We start from the raw sequence: 25567 nt of genomic DNA, 5'->3' as shown, positions 1-25567 counted from the left end.
GTCTTTATTCTTATGTACATCCTAAATTTCAAATATTAAATTCTGTTGAGTCAGAATAGTATTATTGCAATATGTAATATTGGTGCATTTTGTTCCATGGCACTTTTGTAAATTTTCTGCTGGAGGAGCGATGACAAGGGACCATACCTGGAAGTTACAAAAGGAAGCTGTGAGCAAGAGGGTGAGGAGTGGTTTTTTGCATGGAGAGTGGTTGAACCATGGAATGCATTGCCTGAGAGAATGGTTAGAGCAAGAACAGTCAATGAGTTCAAGGAGTGGTATGATAAACTTTGTGTTTCCTAAAAACGACCTCTCACGATGAGTCTTTTCACTCCATGGAGGCCTGGATAATAATAATAATAATAAACAAAAATTGGATTGGGTCAAAAAAAATTTTGTAGGTATTCCAAATAGCAAATTTCAGTAAAATTTATGCAATCACCATCCTGGAATGACTTGTATTCAGACAGATGGGCAGAACAGAGGAATGATGTAATGTGGAAGAGATGTAGCAATTAAAATAATAATAAAATACATAAAACTATTGATGACTGGTGAGAATCATACTTTCCCAGATTTTTGTAAGGGTAGGCAATCATTGGCATTAAGGTTAGGACAACAGAGCAGGGCTTTAAAGAGAGTGCCACACTGCTCTCTCATCCTAACCTGAATTGTAATGACTGCCTATTCTTATCAAAAATACGGGAAAGTATGATGACTCTCACCAGTCATCCATAGTTTTTTTCCTTCAAATTACTATATCTCTTCCACAACATGTTGTTGTTGTTCCTAATGTCATCAAGCACCTTACATGATTTAAATAATCCATTAATAACACTCTAACATTCTGCCTTTTAACTGTTAACCTAGCAACCACTAATGATAACCTGTAATATTCAGGTTAAAATATATGGAATAAATAATTTTACTTTAATTCTTGTGTCTTTGTGTAATATTGTCTCATTCTGTGTCATTCTGAGATTTAATCGACATTTATTCTAAAATGTCGATTAAATCTCATAAGTGCCTAAGCATTTCACAAAATTGCTACAGTTATGTAAATTAACTTGCTGTTTTTTTAAGGCTTAAAAAAGGCACAAAGTATCAATGTTGAAAAGAAAAATTTGTTTTAGGTGGCATGGTTGTGAACAAAGTGTTCTGTCTGGAAGTTTCTTGTACATTTCTAATACATTTTCAGAAGGCCAGATTGCTGGATTCTCTTATCAGAACAAGGCTCAAGAATAGCACATCCTTATTATTATTACTATTATTATTCAGGCCTCCATGGAGTCAAAAGATTCATTGTGGGAGGTTCTTCCTAAGAAACACAAAGTCTATCATACCACTCCTTAAACTTTTTGACCATTCTTGCTCTCACCACTCCATCAGGCAATGCATTCCATGGTTCAAACACCCTCCATGCAAAGAAACCACTCCCCACCCTCTTTCTCACAGTTTCCTTTCGTAACTTCCAGGGATGGCCCCTTGTCATGACTCCTTCCCGCTGTTCAACCAAGCGAAAGAATTCCCCAGTGTCAACCCTGTAACCACCTCTCAACAGTTTTAAAGTCTCAATCATATCACCCCTCCTTCTTTTATCTACCAAACTCTGCAGTCCACACTCCCTCAGCCAATCCTCATAACTAACATTGTACAGTCCTGAAACCATCTTTGTTATCCGCCTTTGTACCCTTTCCACAGTTAATTTATCCCCTTCAAATCCTGGAGACCAGATCTGAGAACAATAGTCTAAGTATGGTCTGATCAGAGTCTTATACAACGGAATGATAACCATTTTATCTCTGCAGGTCAGTGTCCTTCTCATTATTGCAGCAATCCTCTGCGTTACCTTCACTACTTTTGCAATATGTCCCCTAAATTTCAGGTTTCTATCAATCATCAAACCTAGATCACTTGTCTCTCCTACTTCCTCCAGTATAACTCCTCCAATAGAATATGCAGCATCCCATCAATGTATCCGAAACCTCAAGACCTTACATTTTGCTGCATTAAACCGACACCCCCAGTCATTTGCCCATCTATCTAGCTTATTCAAATCCTCTTGCAGGGCTACTACATCTGCACTATTACTAATAACCCTTCCCAGCTTCGCATCATCCGCAAAAAACCGAATATCCCCTTGCAATCCACAGACAATATCATTGATATAAAGGTTAAACAATATAGGTCCCAGTATTAAGCCCTGTGGAACCCCACTTGTAACCTTCTGCCTGTTTGATATTGCTCCACCATACACAACTCTCTGATACCTATAGGACAGCCAATCCTGAATCCAGTTGACTAATCTGACATCCAGACCCATGTGCTGCAACTTGAATATCAGCTTATCACGTGGCACCCTGTCAAATGCCTTTGCTAAGTCTAGGAAAATGGCAGTATATGCCTTTCTCTCATCTAATGCTCTTGTAACTTTATCATAAAAGACTAGCATATTGCTAAAACAAGAGTGCCCCTTCACAAATCCATTTTGACTCTCACTGATAACATTACCCTCATCTGCCTAATGCTGTATATGGTCCTTCACTACTTTCTCCAAGATCTTACTAACTACTGATGACACACAAACTGGCCTATAATTAGACACTTCCAGTCTGCTACTTCCATTATGCAATGGCACTATCTTACCTAACTTCCATTCCATGGGCACCTTTCCCGCAGCCGGACTTTCATTGAAGGAACTGACAGTGCCCTTGAACGGGCACTGTCAGTTCCTTAGCACATTCTCTCAAAACTCTTATTAAAAAAGCCTCAGCACAATTTCACATCACAAAGATAAATCATTCTCCATATTCTCATGATATATTCTTCTGATGACTTTTTTTCCTATTCCACAAGCTAAGAAGTATTTTGAGAGGTAAAAAACTTTTGAATCATTTGAAGACTAAGCAGAATAAAAGGATGCAGTATCAACGGAGTTCACAAAAAGAGAATTCTAAATCTTGTATGTTTTTTCTTTCCCAAAATGGAGTATGAAGGTCTACATTTTTGAAAATTGCCTCACATGCAGTTTTCAGCTTTGTTATTGCTAGATTAGATGTTGTAGACAGATTGCATAGCTAAAAAGCTTAAAAAACCAACCAACAATAATCCAACAAATAATAAAAAAGCCATAAAATTCCAATCCCCATAAATATTAATACATAAAAAAAATTTGTTTTCATATAAACTTTACCAACATTTGCAGCTTAACAGCAATATAATTTATGTACAGCCACCTAAAGTCATCCCAACAAGATGGAATTTTTTACTGAATTGAAGTTTCACTTCAATCTTTTTTAATGGATTCTCATCTGCCAGTCTCCACAACTGCTGCCCACCTTTGCTGCCTAGCTTGCATCTCAAATTGTTCCTTCTGCTTTAAGAGCAGCACTTTTGCATTTGTCATAACTGACACTCCCCAACAGAGAATGCAAATCCTTAAATCCTCCCTGTTTGATCTGCTTTGGTTCAACATTTTGTTAACAAACGATATCATAGTCATTTGTATTTTCTATCACTTTCCAAATTCAGATAACCACTCTCGACTTCTTTAACTATTTGTCTCTTGCTCAATTTTTGCATTCAAAGTATGCAAATAATGAAGTCATCTTCCTTGGAGACTCAAATGTCTACAACTCAAAGTGGCTTTCCTTCTGTAGTTTCACTTATGAAAAAAGTGAGATGTTGCTGGCTGTGGCCTAACACAGATAGGCCATCTACATTCTAGAATATCACACAGCACTCATCATACTGCCAATACCTTTGATCTCTTCTTAACAAGTTCCCCTTCCAAATACTGTGAATGTCAGTTCTCTCTTGGTAATACCACAAGCTCATCCAAATTTTTCTTCATCATGGAACAACTATCACCTAACAAAAATTGTCACTCTTGTGTCCTTTGGCATTACAAGAGTGCTAAATGGGATGGATGTCTTCCATGACTTCTGCTTCCATTCTCCTGATCTGAACACCTGTTTAGACTGAATAACAGAAATAATCCTTGCTGGAATGAAGGTCTTAATTCTTAATTAAATCCAAAATTGTAACTCCCTGAGCCTTGGTTCTCCAACAAGAGTGCCAGTGCGGTCTAAAAAGAAAACAGCATACCACAAGTGGCTTAATAGCAAAACTCCAGCATCACACTCAGCCTACATTTCAGCTTGCAATAACTGATAAAAAAAAAAAAAAGCCGTCAACAAATTGAAGTCAGAATTTGAAAGGGCCAAAGTCCACAACTCACCTTCTGTTCAAATGGGAGTTGAGCCTCACTTCCTCACCAAAGCCATTGGAAGTAACTTTTGCCCATCTGTGTTTCCACTGCTTTGACATCCACTGTATTAATATCACTCAAAGACAAAGCTGATCTTCATACTAGCTTCATTCTTCTCTTCCAATTCCTGTGTTGATGAACAAAGTCCTCCCCTTCCCTCATAGACATGGACCTACTTAACAAGCTGCCATCCTCACTGTTCTCCTTCCTCACTTTGCAACCGGATCACGAACTTTCTCACTGGTTGCTCACTACATGTCGTAGTGGATAGTTGGCTCTCCTCAGATTTCCTCACCAATGCAGGAGTATCCCAGGAGTCTGTTCTTTCACCCACTCTCTTCTTCTTGTATATAAATGACCTGCTCTCACAGACTTGCAATCCTATCCATAGCTTAGCCAATGACAGTACACTCCATTCCTCCTTTTCATTCGTTATACCCCTAGTTATACCCCAGTCGGGCTAGGACAACCTTGTAAACTTCAATGTCACCAGAACTCAGTTCTGTCTAATCTCTGGCAAGAAGGAGCTTGCATTCCTATTCCTTACCTTCAGTAATACTGAGATATCCAAACACAATCAGATTTCTCTTCTTGGAATTACTTGCACCCCCAATCTTTCCTGGCACAACCACATTTCAACTATAGTTTCTGCAGCTGCCAAAAAACTTGGTGTACTTTTTTTGCACAAGACACACCTTTACAGTTGCTAACTCTATATAAAGCCCAAATCTTCCCAGCCATGGAATATTGCTCCCATATTTGGGAGTGTACCAAAATCCTCTCTAAGATTGCTCGATTCTGTCCAGAAGAGGGCAGTCCCTTTAATTAATGATTCCTCTCTCTCTCACTCACAGATGTTCATTTTCTGCTTTGTGCCACTTCTACAGATATCACAGGCAGTGCTCTGCTGAATTTTTCACTATTATTCCTCCACTCTCCTCTAAATCAAGACAATTAAAACAAGAGCCACTGCTAACCAACACCCTTTTACAGTCATTTTGAAACTCACCAAATCAACTTCACTGCCTTAGTAATTTTCCCCACTCTGCCTTCCTCAAATATTACAACTCTCAGCTGTTCAAGCAAAATGTGAACAGATTTCTCCTTTCTTCTATTCCTCTTCCCCACTTACGGCACTAATGTGCTATAGGTCTTATGACCTTTTGTGTGTGGATCAGATATAAAAAAAAAGGAATAGAAATAGGGGAGATTATAAATCTGTTTTTATTTCATAGCCAAATGTATAGAAACTTAGTTTTGAAAATAGACCAGAGGGCATATGAGAATATAATCTTCAGCATTGGATTCACTTGTCTTGCACAATTTGAAAGACATGCACTGTAACCAGGAGGCAGTATGTTCAACTTTTATCAGTGTACTAATTAAGTTTCACTGGCTTGACAACTGTTTTGAACTATAGGTTCTCATCAGAGACCAGGCAGAAACCTTAAGAGAGCAAAAACCTCTGTTCAGTACCTATTTTCAGTATTTTTGAAAGTTGCTTTAATTTTCTGTACATTGGCTATGAAATAAGGCTAGATTAATAATATCCTCTATTTCTATTCATTTATGATTGTCTGACAGTTCACGTATGAAAAATACAACTCTCTGACATGAGATTGTTATGGTATTGAACTGATGGCTTTTGCTCTTCTATCTTTTAGGTTTTCTGCCTGGTCTCTGATGAGTGAAACACTCATGTCAGTGAAACAATTAATGCACTAATAAAAGGCAAACATATGGTCTCCTGGGTAGAGCTCATTTCTTTTAAGTAGAGCAAGTCAAGGCAACTCCTTTGGCAAAGATTGTATTCTTATAAGCTTTCTGGTCTATTTTTGAAACTTTAAGTTTCCATACATTCAGCTATGAAATATGGATGGATTTCTAATATCCCCTATGTCTATTAACCTGTAATCACCAAAATGAATCCTTTTATGTTCTATTGTGTAGTTCCATCGTAATGACCATACGATGGAACTACACAATATGCAATACACAAAATGAGCAAGTCAAGGCAACTCCTTTGGCAAAGATTGTATTCTTATAAGCTTTCTGGTCTATTTTTGAAACTTTAAGTTTCCATACATTCAGCTATGAAATATGGATGGATTTCTAATATCCCCTATGTCTATTAATCTGTAATCACCAAAATGAATCCTTTTATGTTCTATTGTGTAGTTCCATCGTAATGACCATACGATGGAACTACACAATAGAACTAATAATTTATTAAAAACCACCTTAGAGTTACAAAGCAACATTCGGCTTTCTCTTAGGTCACTTCATCCCTTGATACCTCGACTGTATGATCTCCCCCAAGATTCACAAAAATAACTGCCCACTCAGACCAATAGTTGAGGGCATACACTCTCCTACTTATAATCTCTCCAAATATCTCGCAAGTTTTCTAAGAAATCTTTCTGGAAGTTCCTCTTCACATATTAAAAGCTCTGCAGATTTTGTTTCTAAAATCAAGGACATCAAACTCAAAAGAACAGATTTAATGGCCAGTTTTGATATTGTTTCTCTCTTTACAAATGTACCTGCTCAAGAAGTCCTCAATCTTCTCAAGAACAAATTATCAAAAAAACTCTTTGCTCTTCTCTCCCATTGCATAAAGTCAGGATACTTCAAATATGATAATAAGATCTACTTACAAAACTCAGGTCTGGCTATGGGCAGCCCACTCTTTCCGATTCTTGCGGATATATTTCTCAACGATTTTGAAGAAAAAGCTATTAATTCCTTTCACTTTAAACCAAAAGTCTGGTACCGCTATATTGATGATATTTTCCTCATCTGGGAAGATGGTGTCAATAACCTCTATTTATTTTTAGACCACCTAAACAAGTGCCATGAAAAAATCTCTTTCACCTTCGAACTGGAATCAGATGACTGCCTTTCCTTTTTAGACCTCAAACTTACCAAATGTGCTGAGAACATTAAATTCTCAATTTTTAGAAAGCCTACTCATACTGATAGATACCTTCATGCTTCCTCCCATCACTATCCCCCACAAAAATGTGGTATTATTTCCACCTTAGCTCACCGAGCCAAATCATTACTTACAGAAGAAACAGAAATTAAAAATGAACTTCTTTTTCTTAAAAAAACTTTCATTAACAATGGTTTCTCTCCAAAGAAAATTGACAAATTTCTTTCCCCCAGGCACTCAACTACTTCTGAAGATCCCTCTTCCCAAAGAGCCATCATTTCCTTGTCTTACATCAGCTCTCTCTCACCAAAACTGGCCAAGATTCTCAAGAAATTTAACTTCAAAACTTGCTTCACTACGCTTCCAAAACTTCGTTCATTACTTAGCAAACATAAACAGAAACATCTTCCTACTCAGTTTCCAGGAGTGTACAAGATTTTGTGTGATTGTGGAAAGCCATACTATGGGCAGACTGCCAAATCCATCCTTCTACGTTTGGATGAACACCGTAGAGATATCTCCTATAACAGGACTAGAGCTAGCGCTCTCTCTCTTTCTAGCCACGTTCTCTTTTCAGCTAACTCAGATGAAGGCTGCCAACACATTGTAAACTGGACTCAAACGTCTAACATCCATGTGTGCTACGATGAACTCAAAAGAAAGATTGTCGAATCCAGGGAAATTTCTCTGGATTCATCTCATATCAACAACAGCTTGAGTTACAATCTCTCTGATGCACATGTTGCTTCTGTTCAGTACTGGCGCACTCGCGATAGCACGTAGTATACGTTCGTTTGGAACTCATACTCGCATTTGTTTTTCAAACACGCTACTGTCTTTTTATACTTGTTCTGTTATTACAATTTTAAGTCTCTGTAATTTTTTTATATATTTCTTTGATTGTGATACCTGAGGATATTGATCTATTCAACGAAACTAGTAAACTAGTAGTATCTTTTTAAATATATTTGTCATCTTTTTATCTCTCGGTAACAGTCATTAAAACTTTTTCATATACACACACACACACACACACACACACACACATATATATATATATATATATATATATATATATATATATATATATATATATATATATATATATATATATATGTATGTATGTAACCTGTATGAATATGGCTTTGCTTATCAGTTAAATATATATCTTCATTCATATTCACAGCACAACATTGACATTGGAGAAGAGATTTTTTTTAAATTAAGGATCAATAGTTTATTAAAACATTAAAATTATTATTATGAATTTTTAGAAATTTTTAATTAAGGCTGTGGACTTCATATTAAGGTTGACTCTGTTAGACTGTCCTGATTATTTTTTTCACTTTTTTTAATTTATTTATTTTTTTATTAGGAATTTGAAAATATTGAATGTGAATGGCCAATATTCTTCCTCTATATGATTTTGGATGGTAAGTTATATTAGAAAACTGTTTTCCAGTTTTTTTTTTTTAAGATTAAGTGTTCTATAATTATAAATAAATAATTTATAAATTTCACAGTTTATGGACTTTCCATTCTTTATCCCTTTTGAGTTTTGGAAGTCCATAAAAATTTTCAGTGTTTTTGTATCTTTATTTTATATTTGTTTAAAACTATGATACCATTAACATTATTATGATTGCCATTTTAAATTAAATCATTTAATTAATATAATTTAAACCAAACTGGCTGGGTATTTTCTGAGAAGGCTTTACTATCCCATTTTCTAGAAGTAATTGCTTACTAGTATTGTTTTTAACAGAAATGAAAAGTGTTATTAGTGAATTAAAACTGTTGCTTGAATTCAGCCTTTGTAAATCCTCCCCAAAGCTGCCACTAATATTAAGCAACAGCCTATTTGATCATGCTCTGATTTTTATGAAATTAAGGGCAGCTTAACTTGATTAGCTTATTTTTTGTCATTTGTAATATAATTATATAATTGAAATCATTTTGCCTAATTTTGATAAAATGGACCAGTTGAAATCAAAATTTAAATAAATTGATAGATATTAGTGAAGATTATTGTTATTATTATTAAGAGAGACCTCCAGGAAGTCAGAGACTCATTGAGGCCACATACTACACACACACCAGCTATCATACTTGTTCTTGAATTCATTTATAATACTTGCACACACACACACACACACAACATCAAGTGCAATCCATTCCAGTCATGTACTACTCTATGAGAAAAAAAATATATCTCTCACCCTTTTCTTGACAGCATTAATTCTCAACTTCCATAGATGCCCTTGCATCCATTCCTCCACCCTCCATAAAATGAAAAATTCCATCAATTGAAATTCTGTTTGATCCTTTCAGAAGTTTGTAACTCTCAATCATATCACCCTTCTTTCTCCCTTACTGGTGTCTGCAGTTCACAAATTCTCAGTCTGTCTTCATAATCAGTATTCCGCAATCCTTATTCTAAATAAAGTTTCATTTGATTTATCTATCTATATGTAGTCAAATGAAAGTTAAGTGTAATTTTGCATTTGAAATAAGGAAAGGAAGCCATGTGGAGAATGGAAAGTCTTGACTAAGCAGGGTGTGAAATCATCCTGCTTAGTAAAGGCCTGAAGTGGTTGTCAAATGTTCATGCTTGATCTCTGGAGCAAAGCTCCAGATTATTCTAACCCTTTTCCCATCCAGAGTACCAACATACAATAGTTTTATATCCTTTCATCAGTGAGATTCACATGGGAAAGGAAAAAAAAATCAGTTGAGTAGATAGATTATTGTCATGATTAAAAAAACTGACCAAAGTCTGTGATATGATTAGGAATGAATATCATATAACATTTAAAACAATAGCACATTTGACTTATGCTCTTTTGAAATGTTATATGAGGGAGATCTGTCAGATTTTTCAAATAGAAATCTGTCTAGATCTCCCTCATGCAACTTTTTATTTCATCATAGGAAGAAATAACTAATAACTTCTAATAATTCCATATATCATTGTGCCACTGAATTTAAACCATTAGCAATAATAGTAATGCAAAAATTATTTTTTATTTAACTTCACGCTGTTTATGATAGTGTTTCATTAACTGCAGCAGATTTGGTTCTATTTGTACTTCAGTTATTTTTTGATGATCCAGTATAGGATATGCATATGTAACATAGTGTGTTTTTCACTCTCTATAAATTGATTATTGTTATAAAATAAAGTACTGAATTAGAAGTACAACGGATTTCCGAAAATTCCTTACTGAATTCCCATAAGCATATTGCTATTCTAGAGAAAATTCACTATAGCAGACTATCACCCTATGACAAATTATTCCTATCCTACAACTTTGCTATAAGTGAGAATCAACTGCACTGTAATTGCAAAACTAATTTTTAGTATTCATCTAGGTAAACTTGGTAAATTGATTATCAAATTCATATTGTTGTGATCCGATTGGAGTGTTGTAAAAGAGTATGCATATACTAACAGATGAGTTGATAACAATGAAGTATTAACATATGATGCAATGATGCTACATCTTCCTTCTGTATTATGGCCACAGTGTGTAGTTGGGCTTAATATGAAAGTGATAACAATAAAGTATTAACAGATGATCCAATGATGCCACATCTTCTTTCCATATTATGGTCACAGTGCTGTAGCTGGCCTAATACGAAAGTAACTTTCCATTTTATACACTTAATTTCAGATGAGACAGTCAATCCTCTCTGTATCATCTGTTTTTAATATGATCTTGAATATTTTTCTGATCATTTTGTTTATTTGATAGGAGAAAGAATCTAAATTTCCAAGAGGAAATCCTATTCACTTTCACCTTTGGTTGTCTTCTTGCAAAATGTAGGATGGTTGGTGTATAACATTCATTTTAAAGGACTTGCAGATTGAACTACCAACTTGAGAATAAAATTTCTTATCATAATAGATTATTACACTCAATATTTCAGCCTCCATTCACCTTACTGGAAACCAACACAAATAATACGGTATGTACATGGTGGCCCATAATTCATGAAGGGGTTTAAAATGTGAATAACGATTTTGATTATTAATATTTTCATTTTATTTTTTTTTCAGGTATTCTAAGGAACAGTTGGGAAATTAATCGTGGAAAGTTCACAACTCAACTACGAACTAAAATCGGGCAATTTTATTTTGAAAATCAGCATTCGATTATTCTGACACAAAGAGCAATATTGATGCCGTTTTAATTGGCCATCATGTTCTCCAAATCTGAAGGCTTCCAACATCTTTTATAAGAGTACCTGAAGAAAAAGGTGTATGTGGACAAGCCCTAGACAATTCAACAGCTGAAGAAGAAAATGCATGCAGAAGTTGGGTGCTGTAACTAGAAACATTAACAGCTGTCATGGAATATGCTGTAGAAAGGGCCTGTCTTTGTGAAGCTGAAATTGGAAGGCATTTACATGATGAGGTTTTTCATAACTAATAAGAACAATCTCCAGGTTTTGTATTTCATTATAATAAAAAAATAAAAAATTATTAAATGTTTAAACCCCTTTAAGACTTATGGATCACCCTGTACATGTTGATCCCACCACTATTCTCACCCATAAACTTTATGTAATTAACACCCTTATAAAGGAGAGGGTTTATTCATCTACTCCTTGAACAAGCTCTTAAAAACAAACAAACTCCATCTCTCAAAAAGACCCTCAATAATGGATACACTGAAATGATTATCAGTTAAATCTTATATACAAGTTATCAAAAAAAAAATTTTTTTTCCCATAATGTGACAACAACCATCCCATACAACAGGCATTTCATAAAAAATTGGGAGGGTATTATGAAAGTACAACCTGTGTTGCTTTTACACCTCTCTTCCAAAACCAAGCAACTTTTTCAGATCTCTCTCTCTCTCTCTCTCTCTCTCTCTCTCTCTCTCTCTCTCTCTCTCTCTCTCTCTCTCTCTCTCTCTCTCCCCCTGCTATCAGACTACACCTGAATGAGATGGTTGTGCAACAGGTGCTATGCAAAGTCTGTTGTATTCCCTCTATCAGTGAAATAGGAAGAACTGTCTTAACTAAGCAAGAAGATAATTACAAACAACACCTTAGATATATACATCCTGGAAAGGCAGGTCTCTTTGACTATGCTGCTACTGTTACTCACTACAAGATTGATTAGCAAAGAATAACTGTTACAGCACACCAAGTTCTGATATGTCAAAAAGTTCAAGGAGACTTGTGAGGCCAATAACAATGCCAAGTTGGCAGATGCTTGAGACTTTTACTACTGTTTCTACTTTTCAAATCTATGTACTTGTGATCTTTTTCAGATATTATCCATGTTGGAAAGCCTTTATTCTCATCTCTGTTCAAGATTCCCACTCAATATCCATGCCATGGTTTTTCAGAAATTGTGCCAAGCAGTCCCAGAAAAGAAAACAGCTTATTGTAAGCCACCCGAGGCAAAAGCTGTAGGTCATTATCAACTAGATAATAACTGTATAGTTTGCAGCATTGAGTTATTATTATTATTATGTGACACCTCCAGTGAGTCCGAGGACTCATCGTAGGAGGGCACACTGCTCTACTTTGCTAAATACATCTCATCCTCTCCACTACTACTTAATTCTCCAACTATGACACTACTATCATCATCGGCATCTGTCACCCATCATCACCAACAACAGTATTCTTTGTCTGTAAATTGCATGTGTTCTGAAGGCCGATTTGTTTGTATACGGGATGAAAAATCCGAGTTTCCGAGAGAAACAACCCTGCTACCACCGTATGAGATCGCTAACTCACCTTCAACTGAAAAAAAGCCCATATAAGGATTCCCCTCATCACAACGAGAATCAAACCCAGGTATTTTCCAATTGGCTACTATTATCCTTTGTCCATAGTATCAGTTGATTCAAATCCTTCAGGATCTCACCATCTATTTCATATTCTATTATTCTTCTAAGCTTAGCATCATACCCATATCATTAATGTACAAACTAAACAGCAATGGTTCACATACAGAGTGTAAAAACTCGATGTAGCTTAGAAATACCAAAGCGCTTTACATCGATTTTTACAGAGGTCAAGTCCCATGAGAATGTTATAAAAATAACCTTGTTTATCTCTGTATATTTTATGCTAGATATTATTGTAAATAACCCTATGGGAATTAACTGTATTTACTCCTTTAACAAGAATATTTTAGAATGTCAAAAACAAAGGCACTGTTTTGCCACTGGAACTTTGTATAATTGCTCTATATGAGGGCATAAGAAAGTTGTTTACAATTTTAGTGTATGAGAAAGTTGCTTACAAGCTCTGCGCATAAACACCTCCAAAATTTGAGAGATCTGAAAGGTTCAAACAAGTTTCCGCTGCCCGGCAACATACGATCAAAAGAGTGCATGGAGGAGAACAAAGAGCGGGTCGAACTTAAAAGAAGATGAAAGAGTCATGCAAATTCTTCAGGGTTTACAACCCTTCGTGCAAAGTCTTAGAGAAGGTGTAATAAAAAGAGACTGAGCCGAGCATAGGGAAGGCTTCCAGTCATTGGCAGAGAGAGAGAGAGGGAACCTGGTTGGCAGAAGAGAGAGTCAGACGGTGGCAGTTACAGTCATTGAAGATGGCAGTTAGAGCTATCGGAATCAGCAGATTGAGGAGTGTCCAGGTCCAGTTGCCAAGAGAGAGAAGAGGTGAGGTCCTGTTGTTGACAGAGGAGAGCCAAGATCCAGTCACCGTGAGAGCAGAGGCGAAACACTGTTATTACCGAAGAGACCCATAGGCAGTCGGCGGAGAACCAGAACCAAATTGAGAGAACAGCCGATGCAATTCCAAGTGTCGGTCGAATGTCCTAGTGCTGCGGGAAGCCAACCGAAGCCAAAAGCTGCAGAATGATCTTCAAGCCTGAATGCTGAAACTTCTTGCCTGAACTTTTGAGCACTGGAAGATTGCAGTCCAAGACCCGCTGATTTTTCAACAAAGTGCCCCCTGAAACAAGACTCTCCAGACGGAAACCTAAGGCCTGAGATGAGAGAAAAACCATAGAGGCTTTGATGCAGGACTTTTGGAAGGTGTCATTACAAAGAGCCTCTGTAAGTGTATTACTTCCTTTAATGTACATTCTTCTTATAATTTAGGAGATATGTCTTAGTTGGACTGATAGATATAATAATAAGAAATACCTATAAGAGAGTCCTCTGATTTGTTGTTAACTGGAATATAAATTGTAAGATAACTTGACATAACTAGCTAATCTCTAGAGTCCTCTGAGTTGTTGTTAACTGGAATATAAATTGTAAGATAACTTGTCATAGCTAGCTAATCTCTTTATGAGTAATTTAGTCTTGACAATTTGATTTTTTTTAAGCAGAGAAATAACAGAGTAATTATATATTGTATAGTCATTTAATATTGAAAAGAGAAAGTTTGTTTTTTTATACCAAAAGAATAGGTAGAGAGAGAAAAGTAACCTCCCTATCGCTTATTTAATGTACTTTATTTTAAATGTAAATAGATGTGTTTTAATTATATGTCTATGGAGTGCCGCCTGATTGTTTATTTTACAATGCACTGTTCCTAAAAAAAATATTGGACTTGCGAGCGGGAAACCAAGTTTGATGGCCAAATCGTATAGTTAAGTGCAAAATAGACCACGACTGTTTGTGTAAAGTTTTACTGAAGGAATTTGTGTTAGAGAAAGAGAGAGAGAAATCAGCTGGCCGTATTACTGAGTTTTATGCCAATTAAAAGATATTAGTGGGACAGTCTCAAAAAAAATAAATTTTCTAGTATCCATAGGCATGAGACTCGTAGTTCAAAAGGTAGATAAACATAGTACGCAATAGTATAAGCAAGAAAGGTTACGAGAGAGAAAGCATGCACTGCTAATTAGAATAATGGTGTTTCAAAGGCGCAGTAACTAATCAGGCTTTATAAATAACAAGTAATAGCATCATAGTTTACAAGAGCTTTGTGACACGTCACTGATCATTCTCAACTATTCAAATAATTTTTGTTATTTGTGGAAATTTGCATTTTTCTCTCTACATCTGTTGATAAGATAGTTATTATATAAAACCCTTTATCTATTTTGTTGATATATTAACAAGTTCATACCAGGCTGTCATCTCGCACAAGTTGCACATCAGGCTGGACCCTATTTAGTGCTACAATAAAACTTTTACTTTGGTTTGCAACTATACAGTATAGCATTTTTGGGGAGGGATGTTTTTCTCTGTATAGTCATTTTTATTCCAATTGTCTCTAATTACACTAAATATTCTAATTGCTCTGTTTATCCCTAAGTACAGTATATTGACTGTATCTTTGTGCTGATTTTAGTGCTACGATAAAACTATTTTGCATACATTTATATGGTATGGTGTCTGTTGGGGAAATTGTTTTTCACTACATAAGGTCATTTCTGCTGAAACTCCGATGAAACTAGTCGAATCACAACTAGTTTCATCGGAGTTCCTACTTCTTCAGGTGAGTAAGAAATAACTAAAAACTTACAAAAACTAGTACGGTAAAAAAAATGTGCTTTTCAGTTTAACACAAAAGAGTTAGAAGAATAGCAACAGTCATATTTGAATTAGAGACCACGTGGCATTATTAGCGTGAGTTGATGTTGAGTGATAGCTAATTTTAGAGCGCCGGTATTGGATTAGTGCACTATAGGAATCAGGCAAACTGTAACTTAGATTGCTGTTCATGTGTGAAGGATCCAGGACTATTTCTTTAGATTCTACAGTGCGTCTTTCAAACTCATCATTGCAAGTATATAAATTAGTCGTGTGATCCCAATCGATTTGGTGTTGACGCTCTTCAAGATTAGAGTTGGCGGAGAAAAGAACATGACTGGAGAGGGCACTCTCTCAGTTTCTTTTGTAGGAGATGTCACGTCTGTGTTTCTCAAGACATAGTGAAATAGATTAATCTGTCTGACCGAAATAAGGTCTACCACAGTCGCACACAACTTTATAAACACTTGGAAAATGTAGCTGGTTGTGTTTTGGTTTTGGGCAGCTCAGAAAATATATGTGTGTGTGTGTGTGTGTGTGTGTGTGTGTGTGTGTGTGTGTGTGTGTGTGTGTGTGTGTGTGTGTGTGTGTGTATGTTAAAGATACCAAACTATTTTAAATATAAACCTGGTTTTAATCCATTTCCCAAGTAAGCAAACAGACAAGAAAGTCAAGTTTGCACCTGCAAGTAGTGCAAGTCTGGGTGTCCTGCACATAGTGCAAGTCTTAGGCAACTCGTGGTAAAGGTGGAATAAGCTGTGATCACTATTCTTAATATTTACCCTTAATGCAATGTACATCTCCTTGAGGAGATGTATGATGCTATGCATTAATGGCAAGGGGCCACTACCCAGACCGGTTTCGACCTTTATTGAGGTCTCATCATTGGGAGCTAGGCTTAGAAATACTAAGGTTTAAGTAATATCCAGCTCTAAATATTTTACCAAAACAAGTTATCATAAGGTGCTTTGACCTTATTAAATAAAAATCTCAGGATGAGAGATAGATGTAGAAAGTTTTTTACCTTGGGTATAATAATAATATTATACCCAAGGTAAAAAACTTTCTACATATATATATATATATGTGTGTGTGTGTGTTTATTAATTTAATTTAAATGACTAAAACACCGAGAATAATAAAGAATAAGGTTTAATGGGGACACTACTAGTTTCATTGGTAAACCGAATTCTTCAGGTGTCAAAGTACAAAGAATTATACACAATAATCCGACAGAAACATTACATAATAACAACAAGAACAGATCTACTAGAAACTGTAGTACAGTTTAAATTGGAGTCCATGCTACAGTTCTAACTGTATGTTTATGTGTGTGTGTGTGTGTGTGATATCACAAGAACACCAGCACTGGACAGCAGAGCTGTGCGAATCAGGTAAACTGTAGTTAAGGCTACTATTCATGTGGGTTGAATCGAGTGTAATTTCTTTAGACTCAAGAATATGTCTTTCAAGTTCATCATAACATTTGTGATGTTAGAAGTTTTGAGACCAGTCTATCTGATGTTGGCAGCCTTCATCAGAGTTTATAGAGAAGACGTGCCTGGCGAGAACTCTGGCTCAGATTCTGTTATAGGATATATCTCTTTTGTGTTCTTCAACACGGAGAAGGATAGATTTATCAGTCTGTCTGTAGTAAGGTTTTCCACAATTACACATAATCTTGTATACTCCTGCGAAACTAATGATGGTGATGTTTTTCTTTAGTTGACTAAGGATAGAACGGAGTTTAGGAAAAATAGAGAAACGAATTTTGATGTTGAACTTTTTTAAAATTTTTGCCAGTTTGGGGGAGAGGGAACTAATGAAAGTCAAGGAGATGTAAGCTCTAGGGTTAGTCGAATCTTCATTAGTTGGTTGATGACGGCAAAAAAAGAAATTTCTCAATGCTTTTTAAAGTAAAACCATTATTAAGAAAAGTCCTTTTGAGGAAATTAAGTTCATTTTGAAGCTCTATGTCGTCTGATAATAAGGATCTGTCCCAATGTGCAAGGGTGGAAATAATGCCAAATTTCTGTGGAGGGTAGTGGTGAGAGGATGCATGAAGGTATCTGTCTGTATGTGTTGACTTCCTAAAGATTGAAATTTTAATATTATGAGCACCTTGTAAGTTTTATGTCTAAAAAAGAAAGATAATTGTTAGTTTCTAGCTCATAGGTGAATTTGATCTTGTGATGAAAGTTATTTAGATGATCTAGAAAAACTTTGAGGTTATCTAGACTGTGTCCCCATAAAAGAAAAACATCATCTATATAACGGAGACATATTTTAGGTTTTAGTTTGGCCAAGCAAATCGCTTTTTCTTCCAAGTCTTCGAGAAATATATTAGCTAGCACCAGGGAAAGCGGACTACCCATAGCTAGTCCAGAGTTTTGTTTAAATATCTTGTCCTCGAATCTAAAGTAACCTGAGTTGACACAGTGGGTAAGTAAGGCGAAGAACTTCTTTGATAATTTGCTCTTGAGAAGAGTGAGTATTTCTTACCCAACTCTCAGATCATATCTTAAAACTGGTTTAAACACTGTCTTGTATACTGCTAGTTTTGTGTTTTGGCTAATTTCTCTCTTACACCCTCTGTCCGAAAAGAAACCGAACTTTTCAAAAATAGAAGAAACTAGTGGCGCCACCTGTGGTATCTTTTTGTTGTCAAAAGCGGCAACCTTCATTTGTGTTGTGTCAACTGTTTATGACATTTGCTTCATTAGAAGATGAGTTATAGTGCCAAGAGTGACAGTGTGTTTTGACGAACTGTCGGAAAATGAGTTTCAAACAGAGAGCTGCGATTGACTTTTGTGTTAAACTTGGTAAAGGTTTTACCGAAACGCATCAAATGTTTCAAAAAACATACGATGATGAATGCTTATCCCATACTGAAGTTTACGAGTGGTTTAAGCGATTTCAAAGTGGTCGTGAGACGTTTGAGGATGATGAAAAGCCGGGCCGTCTATTGAAGATGAATTGGGGATTCCAAAATCAACTGTGCTCAACATTTTGACCAAGAGTTTGGGCCTTTGTAAATTGAATTTGTGATTTGTTCCCCACAAGTTGGCCAACGACCAAAAAATGTATCGAATTGAACACTGCAAGGACCTTATTAAAACTGCTTGTAAGGACTCAGACTTCCTTGAAACGATCGTTACTGGTGGTGGAACATGGTGTTTTGAGTATGAGCCCCAAAACAAAGCACCAGAGTGCTGATTGGAGACCACCAGAAGAGGGGCATCCAAAAAATAGTCGCTTGGAGAAGTCAAAAGTAAAGACAATGCTGATTTGTTTCTATGATTCCATGGCATTCTCCACAAAAAATTTGTTCTGGCTGGCCAAACGGTCGATGGTGAGTTTTATCTCGAAGTTTTGAAATGATTGAGAGTGAGAATTCGTCATGTACAGCATTAACATCGTGATGACCGACCGTTAGTCAAAACACACACTGTCACTCTTGGCACTATAACTCGACTTCTAATGAAACAAATGTCATTAACAGTTAACACAACACTAATGAAGGTTGCCACCTTTGACCACAAAATAATACATGTGGTGCCACTAGTATCTTCTATTTTCGAAAAGTTCGGTTTCTTTTTGGAACAGAGGGTGTATTCCATATAAATTTATTCAGCTGACTACCCACCATACCAGCTTTGCTTATTCTGTTGTCTATTTCTAGATTTAACCTTCCATCTTCACTATTCTCCATTCAGAATGCAGCTGATTTATGTTCCTGCTATTTTCATAGTTTTGGTCTTTTTATTGTTGACTCTCATGCCAAATTTGTTACAACTGTTATTCAATTTAGTTAGTGAATCCTGGTGACTTGCACTAAATCTGTTTAGGAGTACAACATCATCTGCATAAAGCAAATAGCTAAGTTTGACATCTGCAGTTCTAATATCAGGCTTGATGCCACTTTCTTTCATAATGTGATCCATATAGATAATGAATAAGAATGGAGATAATGTTCATTTTTGTCTTACTCCTGATTTTACATCAGACCATCTTCCTGTATTTCCTTAATTCTAACTGCTGACTGACAACTTAAAATGGACTGTGTATTGCTCTGTATAATGTACCATTCACCCCATATAATTGTAATGTTTTGAAAAGCTTTTCTTTAGGCATCTTGTTGTGTGCCTTTTCCAGATCTACAAAACTTAAGTAAAGATCCTTGTCTTATTCCTATGATTTTTCAACTGTTTGTCTTAAAGTGAATATCTGATCTTGACAACCTGTATTTGGCCTGAACCCAGCTTATTCTTCTCCAAGTTTCTATTCCACAATCTTTCTCCACCTCTTTTCAAGTATGCTTGCATAAATCTTATCTGGAACATTAGTAGAGAAATTCCTCTGTAATTCTCACATTCAGTTTTATTCCCTTGTTTATAGATGAATATCATGAGAGCTCTACTTCAATCACTGGGAATTCGACCTTCTGACTAGGCCTTCTGAATTATGCAATGTAGCCACTGCAAAACTTTTATACCTCTATACTTAAGCATTTCTGGTTTTTGATATCATCTACTCCAGCTGCCTTTCCATGTTTCAAGTTTTTGATGACTTTTTCTATCTCTAGTATTGATATGTATGAGAGAGAAGTACGATACGAATTAATATTGTACCTCTCTTTGTATTCCTCTTGAAAATTTTCTAGTATTGATTCGTTTAACAGTCTTTCAAAGTAATTACTCCAGACATCTAGGATATCCTTATCTTCAGTTTCCATCTCATCATTATTAATATTAGTGTACAGGCACCTCCATGGAGTCTGAAGCCTCATAGTGGGAAACCCAATCTATTCACACAACCTATCATACCTCTTGTTGAACCCATTAACAGATAAAGCACTGACAACGGATTATGGCAACTCATTCACAACTCTCCAAGCAAAAAATCTAGTCCTCACACCCCTACTAATCACACCTTTATTCAAGTTCCAGGGATGACTCCTTGTTCTGGCCTCTCCAGCTAAGTGCTGAAATATTTCTCCTGCATTAATCCAAAACCCTTTATGCAAATTAAATGTTTCTATGATATCCTCTCTTTTTCTCCTATTAACCAACTTCTGCAATCCACACACCCTCAGTATATCTTCATAGGGAACATTCCACAGACCACTCACCATCTTGGTCACTCACCTTTGCATCTTCTTTACCACTTCCTCAATCCCAAGAAACTCAGGTTCATTACTATAGTTCATGTATAAGTCTCCCTTTTGAAATGTAGGTCCAGCTATAATAGCAATAATAAGATTAGTGCCTACAGAGTGACTCCATAGCTTGGGTAGGTTTGATAACGACCTTTGACTGGAAACACCTGTTAGAATACTGTCAAGCAAGTGAGTTAGCCAGTCTCATATGGAGAGCACAGGTTTTATTATTATTATTAACACCGACCTTCACAGAGTTAAAAGACTCATCACGAGAGGCAAAAACCATTACACACAAAGCTGATCAAACGGTGCTTTAAACTTATTCAATGTATCTGCATTCACTACAATGTCAGCCAATTCATTCCACTGACCAACCACTCTCCATGCAAAGAACCTACTCCTTATGGCCCCGCTTCATCCTCCGTATACAACTTCCATGCATATTCCCCTTTTTCTACCCCTTGACCCATTCAACAAAAAATTTCTTACATAATAACCTGGTAATAATCCATTACCAACTTAAATGTTTCAATCACATTCCCTCTCTTCCTCCTATTGGCAAGGCTTTGCAAACTGCATTTCTTCAATCTCTCCTCATATCCCACATCCCAACAACCAGTTATGACTTTAGTCAGTCTTCTCTGAACCCTTTCCAACATATCCTCATCACAATAATAAATTTAGTTTAATCCTTTATCCAAGTGTGAGCAAACAAAGTTTGCGCCTGAAAGTATCTTCAGGACTGGGGTAAGGTGGTTCAACACCAGGACACTCCTTGTAAAGGTGGAGCAAGCTACCAACACTCCTATCTCAGTATCTCCCATAATGCAAAACACATCTCCTTGTGGATATGTCTAATGTTATGCATTAAGGGAAGGGCCACAACCCAGACTTTTGCATTATGGGAGATACTGAGATAGGAGTGTTGGTAGCTTGCTCCACCTTTACAAGGAATGTCCTGGTGTTGTACCACCTTACCCCAGTTCTGAAGATACTTTCAGGTGCAAACTTTGTTTGCTCACACTTGGATAAAGGATTAAACTAAATTTATTATACTCTAACCAAGTGAAAAATAAACTTTCAACTTCATATCCTCATCACCATGAAAACAGAGGACCAATTCTGAGCACAATAATCCATACGAGGCCTGAGCAAGTCAAGGATACCAAAACCTCTTTATTTCTTCAAGTTAAGGTCCTCCACCATTATTGCCATAATCTAATGTGATGTTGTCTTCACAACTTATGCAATGTGACCTCTGAACTTCAGATTCTTGTCCTCCACCACCACCACCACTCCAAGGTCGTGTCCTCAACTTCCCCCAAAATTTCCCCATCAAGTGGATACTTTGCATCTTATCATCTTTGATTCCTTTTACAGTACTCTTTCCTCCACTTCTAAGCTTCTTCAATAGTCTCCAGAATATTTTTCTACCTTCCTGATATTTATTTTCTATATTCTTACCAAGGTCTTTCTATGACTTTGTTTAGCTACTTGTCTTGAACCATAAAATAAGAAAATGAAAAGAATTACTAATTTCTTTTTCCACAGTTAAGAAACTAAAAACAAGTGAGAAAATGAAAGAAAAGTAAACTAATAAGTTTTGTCAATGACTGTTCTTGTTTCTTCTGGCATCTGTACACTGAGAATGACTGGCCAAGTTGCTGGTCTGTTGATTAAAAAAAAAAAAAATTGACTTCTGTGTGAAGTGTATATAACCAGCTAAAGTGTAAAAGTAAGATACCAGAATGTGCATTATGTAAATGAAATGTAACTCTTCAAATTAAACAGAAAATGGGCATGAAATTTTCTATGGAATGGGCAAACAGTGAAGTTACCTATCTTGGCGAAAGTGGATAGCAACAGCTACTGCCTTTAAGAAAATTCTTGATCATAAGGTAACACTTAAAAGCTGCTCTATAACTGTACAAAAACAAAGAAATTGCCAGGTATACAGAAACAGATAACATCATCAAGAAAAAAATAAAAGAAGCCAAGGAAAATTGGATGAAAAATTTATGTAGTGAAATTGAACTGCTTCAGAAGAAACATGATAATTTCAATCTGTATAAGAAAATCAACGAAATTTCTGGAAAACTGAGGAAAAAGCAAATAGTGTCTCTAAGAGACGAAAATGGAAAAATAGTTCTAGAAGAAGAGACTAAAGCACAGATTTGGATAAAATATGTAACAGAACTGTTCAATGATACTAGACAGAAGTCTATAAATATAAAAGATAACATTCAAGGACCAGCAATCATGAAATGCGAAATAGAGAATGCTATACGAATAAGTAAAACAGGAAAAGCCAATGGACCAGATGGTGTGCAAACAGAATTTTTAAAATTAATAGAACCAGATAACATCAAACTTCTTGAAAAACTATTTAATAAAATATATGAACGTGATGAATTTCCATCAGATTGGCTCAAATCTACATTTATCACTGTCCCAAAGAAACCCAAAGCGAATTCCTGTGGTGACTTCCGACTTATTAGTCTAATGAGCCAAACATTAAAAATATTTTTGAAAGTAATTCAGAATTGTATTTATAGAAAAAGTGAAGAAACTCTAAGTGAAACACAATTCGGCTTTCGGAATGGTTTGGGTACTAGAGAGGCCCTTTTCTATACCCAAATATTGATACAAAAATGCATAGGAAAACAGAAATCTGTCTTTATGTGTTTCATAGATTTTGAAAAAGCATTCGACAGAGTCAGACACACTAACTTAATAGAAGTGCTTCAACAAATAAGGCTAGACGAACAAGACATAAGACTAAAAACAAATCTGTATTGGAATCAGTCAGCTACCGTTCAATTAGACAACATTACCACCAGTGATATTAACATTAAAAGAGGAGTGAGACAAGGATGTGTGCTCTCACCACTCCTGTTCAACATATATGCAGAGGTAATCTTTAAAAAAGCATTGGAAGAATGTTCAGAGGGAATCACAATAAATGGAAAGATTGTTAACAACCTTCGATATGCAGATGACACCGTGCTAATTGCAGATAATATTATGGATCTCCAAAAACTCATTGACAGAGTATACATAGAAAGCCAAAGAATGGGAATAAATATAAACATCAACAAGACAAAATACATGATCATCAGCAAACATCCAGCCTCATCAATGAAACTGACACTCAATGGGAAAAATATTGATCAAGTGTCAAGATATAAATATCTTGGTTGCTGGCTTAATGAACGAACGGTGGGATCCAGAAATAGATATAAAGACAAGGATTGAAGTTGCATGGCAGTCCTTCATGAAAATGAGAACACTATTCTGCAATAAAGACCTAAACATGGAAGTCAGATGCCGAATGCTGAAATGCTACGTGTGGTCTATTCTGCTCTATGGAGTTGAAACATGGACATTGAAGGCGACAACCATCAAGAAAATCGAAGCCTTTGAGATGTGGCTATACAGAAGAATGGTAAAGATATCATGGACAGAAAAAATTACCAATGAAGATGTCTTAAAATCCATTGGCAAAGCTAAACATCTTGTACAAATAATCAAGAAACGAAAAACATCATATCTTGGCCACATCATGAGAAACAGCAAATACCAACTTCTACAAACTATTTTGATAGGAAGAATTGGTGGCAAAGGAACTAGATGAAGAAAAAGAATATCATGGTTTGACAACATTAAGATGTGGACAGGAAAGAGCAGTGCACGACTGCTCAGATTAGCACAAGAGCGCAGTTTGTTCGCCAAGATGGTCACTAACCTTCGATAGAAGATAGTACAATAAGAAGATAACTGCTTGCAGAAGCTTGTGAAAAATTAATCACAGGAAAAGTATTTTGCACCACATATAAGGTGGCCAAAGAAAATCTTTTCATGATTTTGAATCAGAGAATGACCAAAGAATTAAATGGGATTGACATGGATAATATTTTCATTCAACTAGCTTGTATTAACATCTTTAGACAAGTTATTGATCACTTGAGAGGAAAAAAAAAATTGGCTAATAAATCTTATGTTGAACAGCAAAATATCACTGACGTTTTGACTATTTTCAGTAATAAATCCACTTTAATCATGTACATTTGAACTTGTGTTATACACTGTACAATTGAATATGCTCAGCTGTAAATTTGATTTTGGGCTTGATTGAACTCCAAAGCATTGCTACAAAAGGGCTATACGATTCTGTGCTCAATTGTTTTTAGTACAGTATCTGGAAAATCTCAGTTTGTGTCACGTGATTATGCAGCTATCATGATGGGTTGTAAAAAAAGGGGCTCAGCTAATGAAAGGAAAAATTCCCATCATTAATTATGTGACAATATGTGATAATCAAGTTGATGTATAATTTCAGGGTATAGTTTCACTTCACAAGAGGGATTACAGAAATTATTTTCCGATCTATCCTAGAGCTTCCTACAGAACCACAAATACTAAGGAAAGAAGTTGGCAGATTGTTCTGAATGAAAACTTAATAAAAATTTGAAATATCTTATTTAAAAAATTATACATTTTACTTATTTTTTATATAATTTGCACAAGAAATTTATGATTAATTAACTGTGCCTTATATACTTAATTTGTTGTTTTTATTCTGAAAACATTATCACTCTATGAAGTAACAATATCAATAAGTTTTCTTTTTAGTTGAGTTTTCTTTCATATTCTTTCAATTTTTAATATTTCCTGCTAGCAAGGAATGAGTACTGCACCTGTTATTTTACAAAAAAGCACTG

General features: G+C 35.8%; 1 protein-coding gene across 3 annotated transcripts in view; it reads left to right on the top strand.

Moving 5' to 3' along the window:
- Window positions 1-25567, top strand: part of LOC150103081 (putative phosphorylase b kinase regulatory subunit beta) — an 860602-nt gene that overhangs the window by 276815 nt on the left and 558220 nt on the right. For all 3 annotated transcript variants that reach the window (XM_090398411.1, XM_090398412.1, XM_090398413.1), the window contains exon 10: window positions 8581-8638. In XM_090398411.1, coding sequence (XP_090254537.1) covers window positions 8581-8638 — 58 coding nt within the window. The remainder of the gene's footprint in view (window positions 1-8580; window positions 8639-25567) is intronic.

This window comes from Typopeltis vanoorti, chromosome 9, assembly GCF_054136105.1.
Source record: "Typopeltis vanoorti isolate ZY-2024b chromosome 9, IOZ_Tvanoo_1.0, whole genome shotgun sequence".
Taxonomy (NCBI): domain Eukaryota; kingdom Metazoa; phylum Arthropoda; class Arachnida; order Uropygi; family Thelyphonidae; genus Typopeltis; species Typopeltis vanoorti.
Note: the sequence above shows the minus strand (reverse complement) of the source record. Positions and strands in the feature narration are given on the sequence as shown.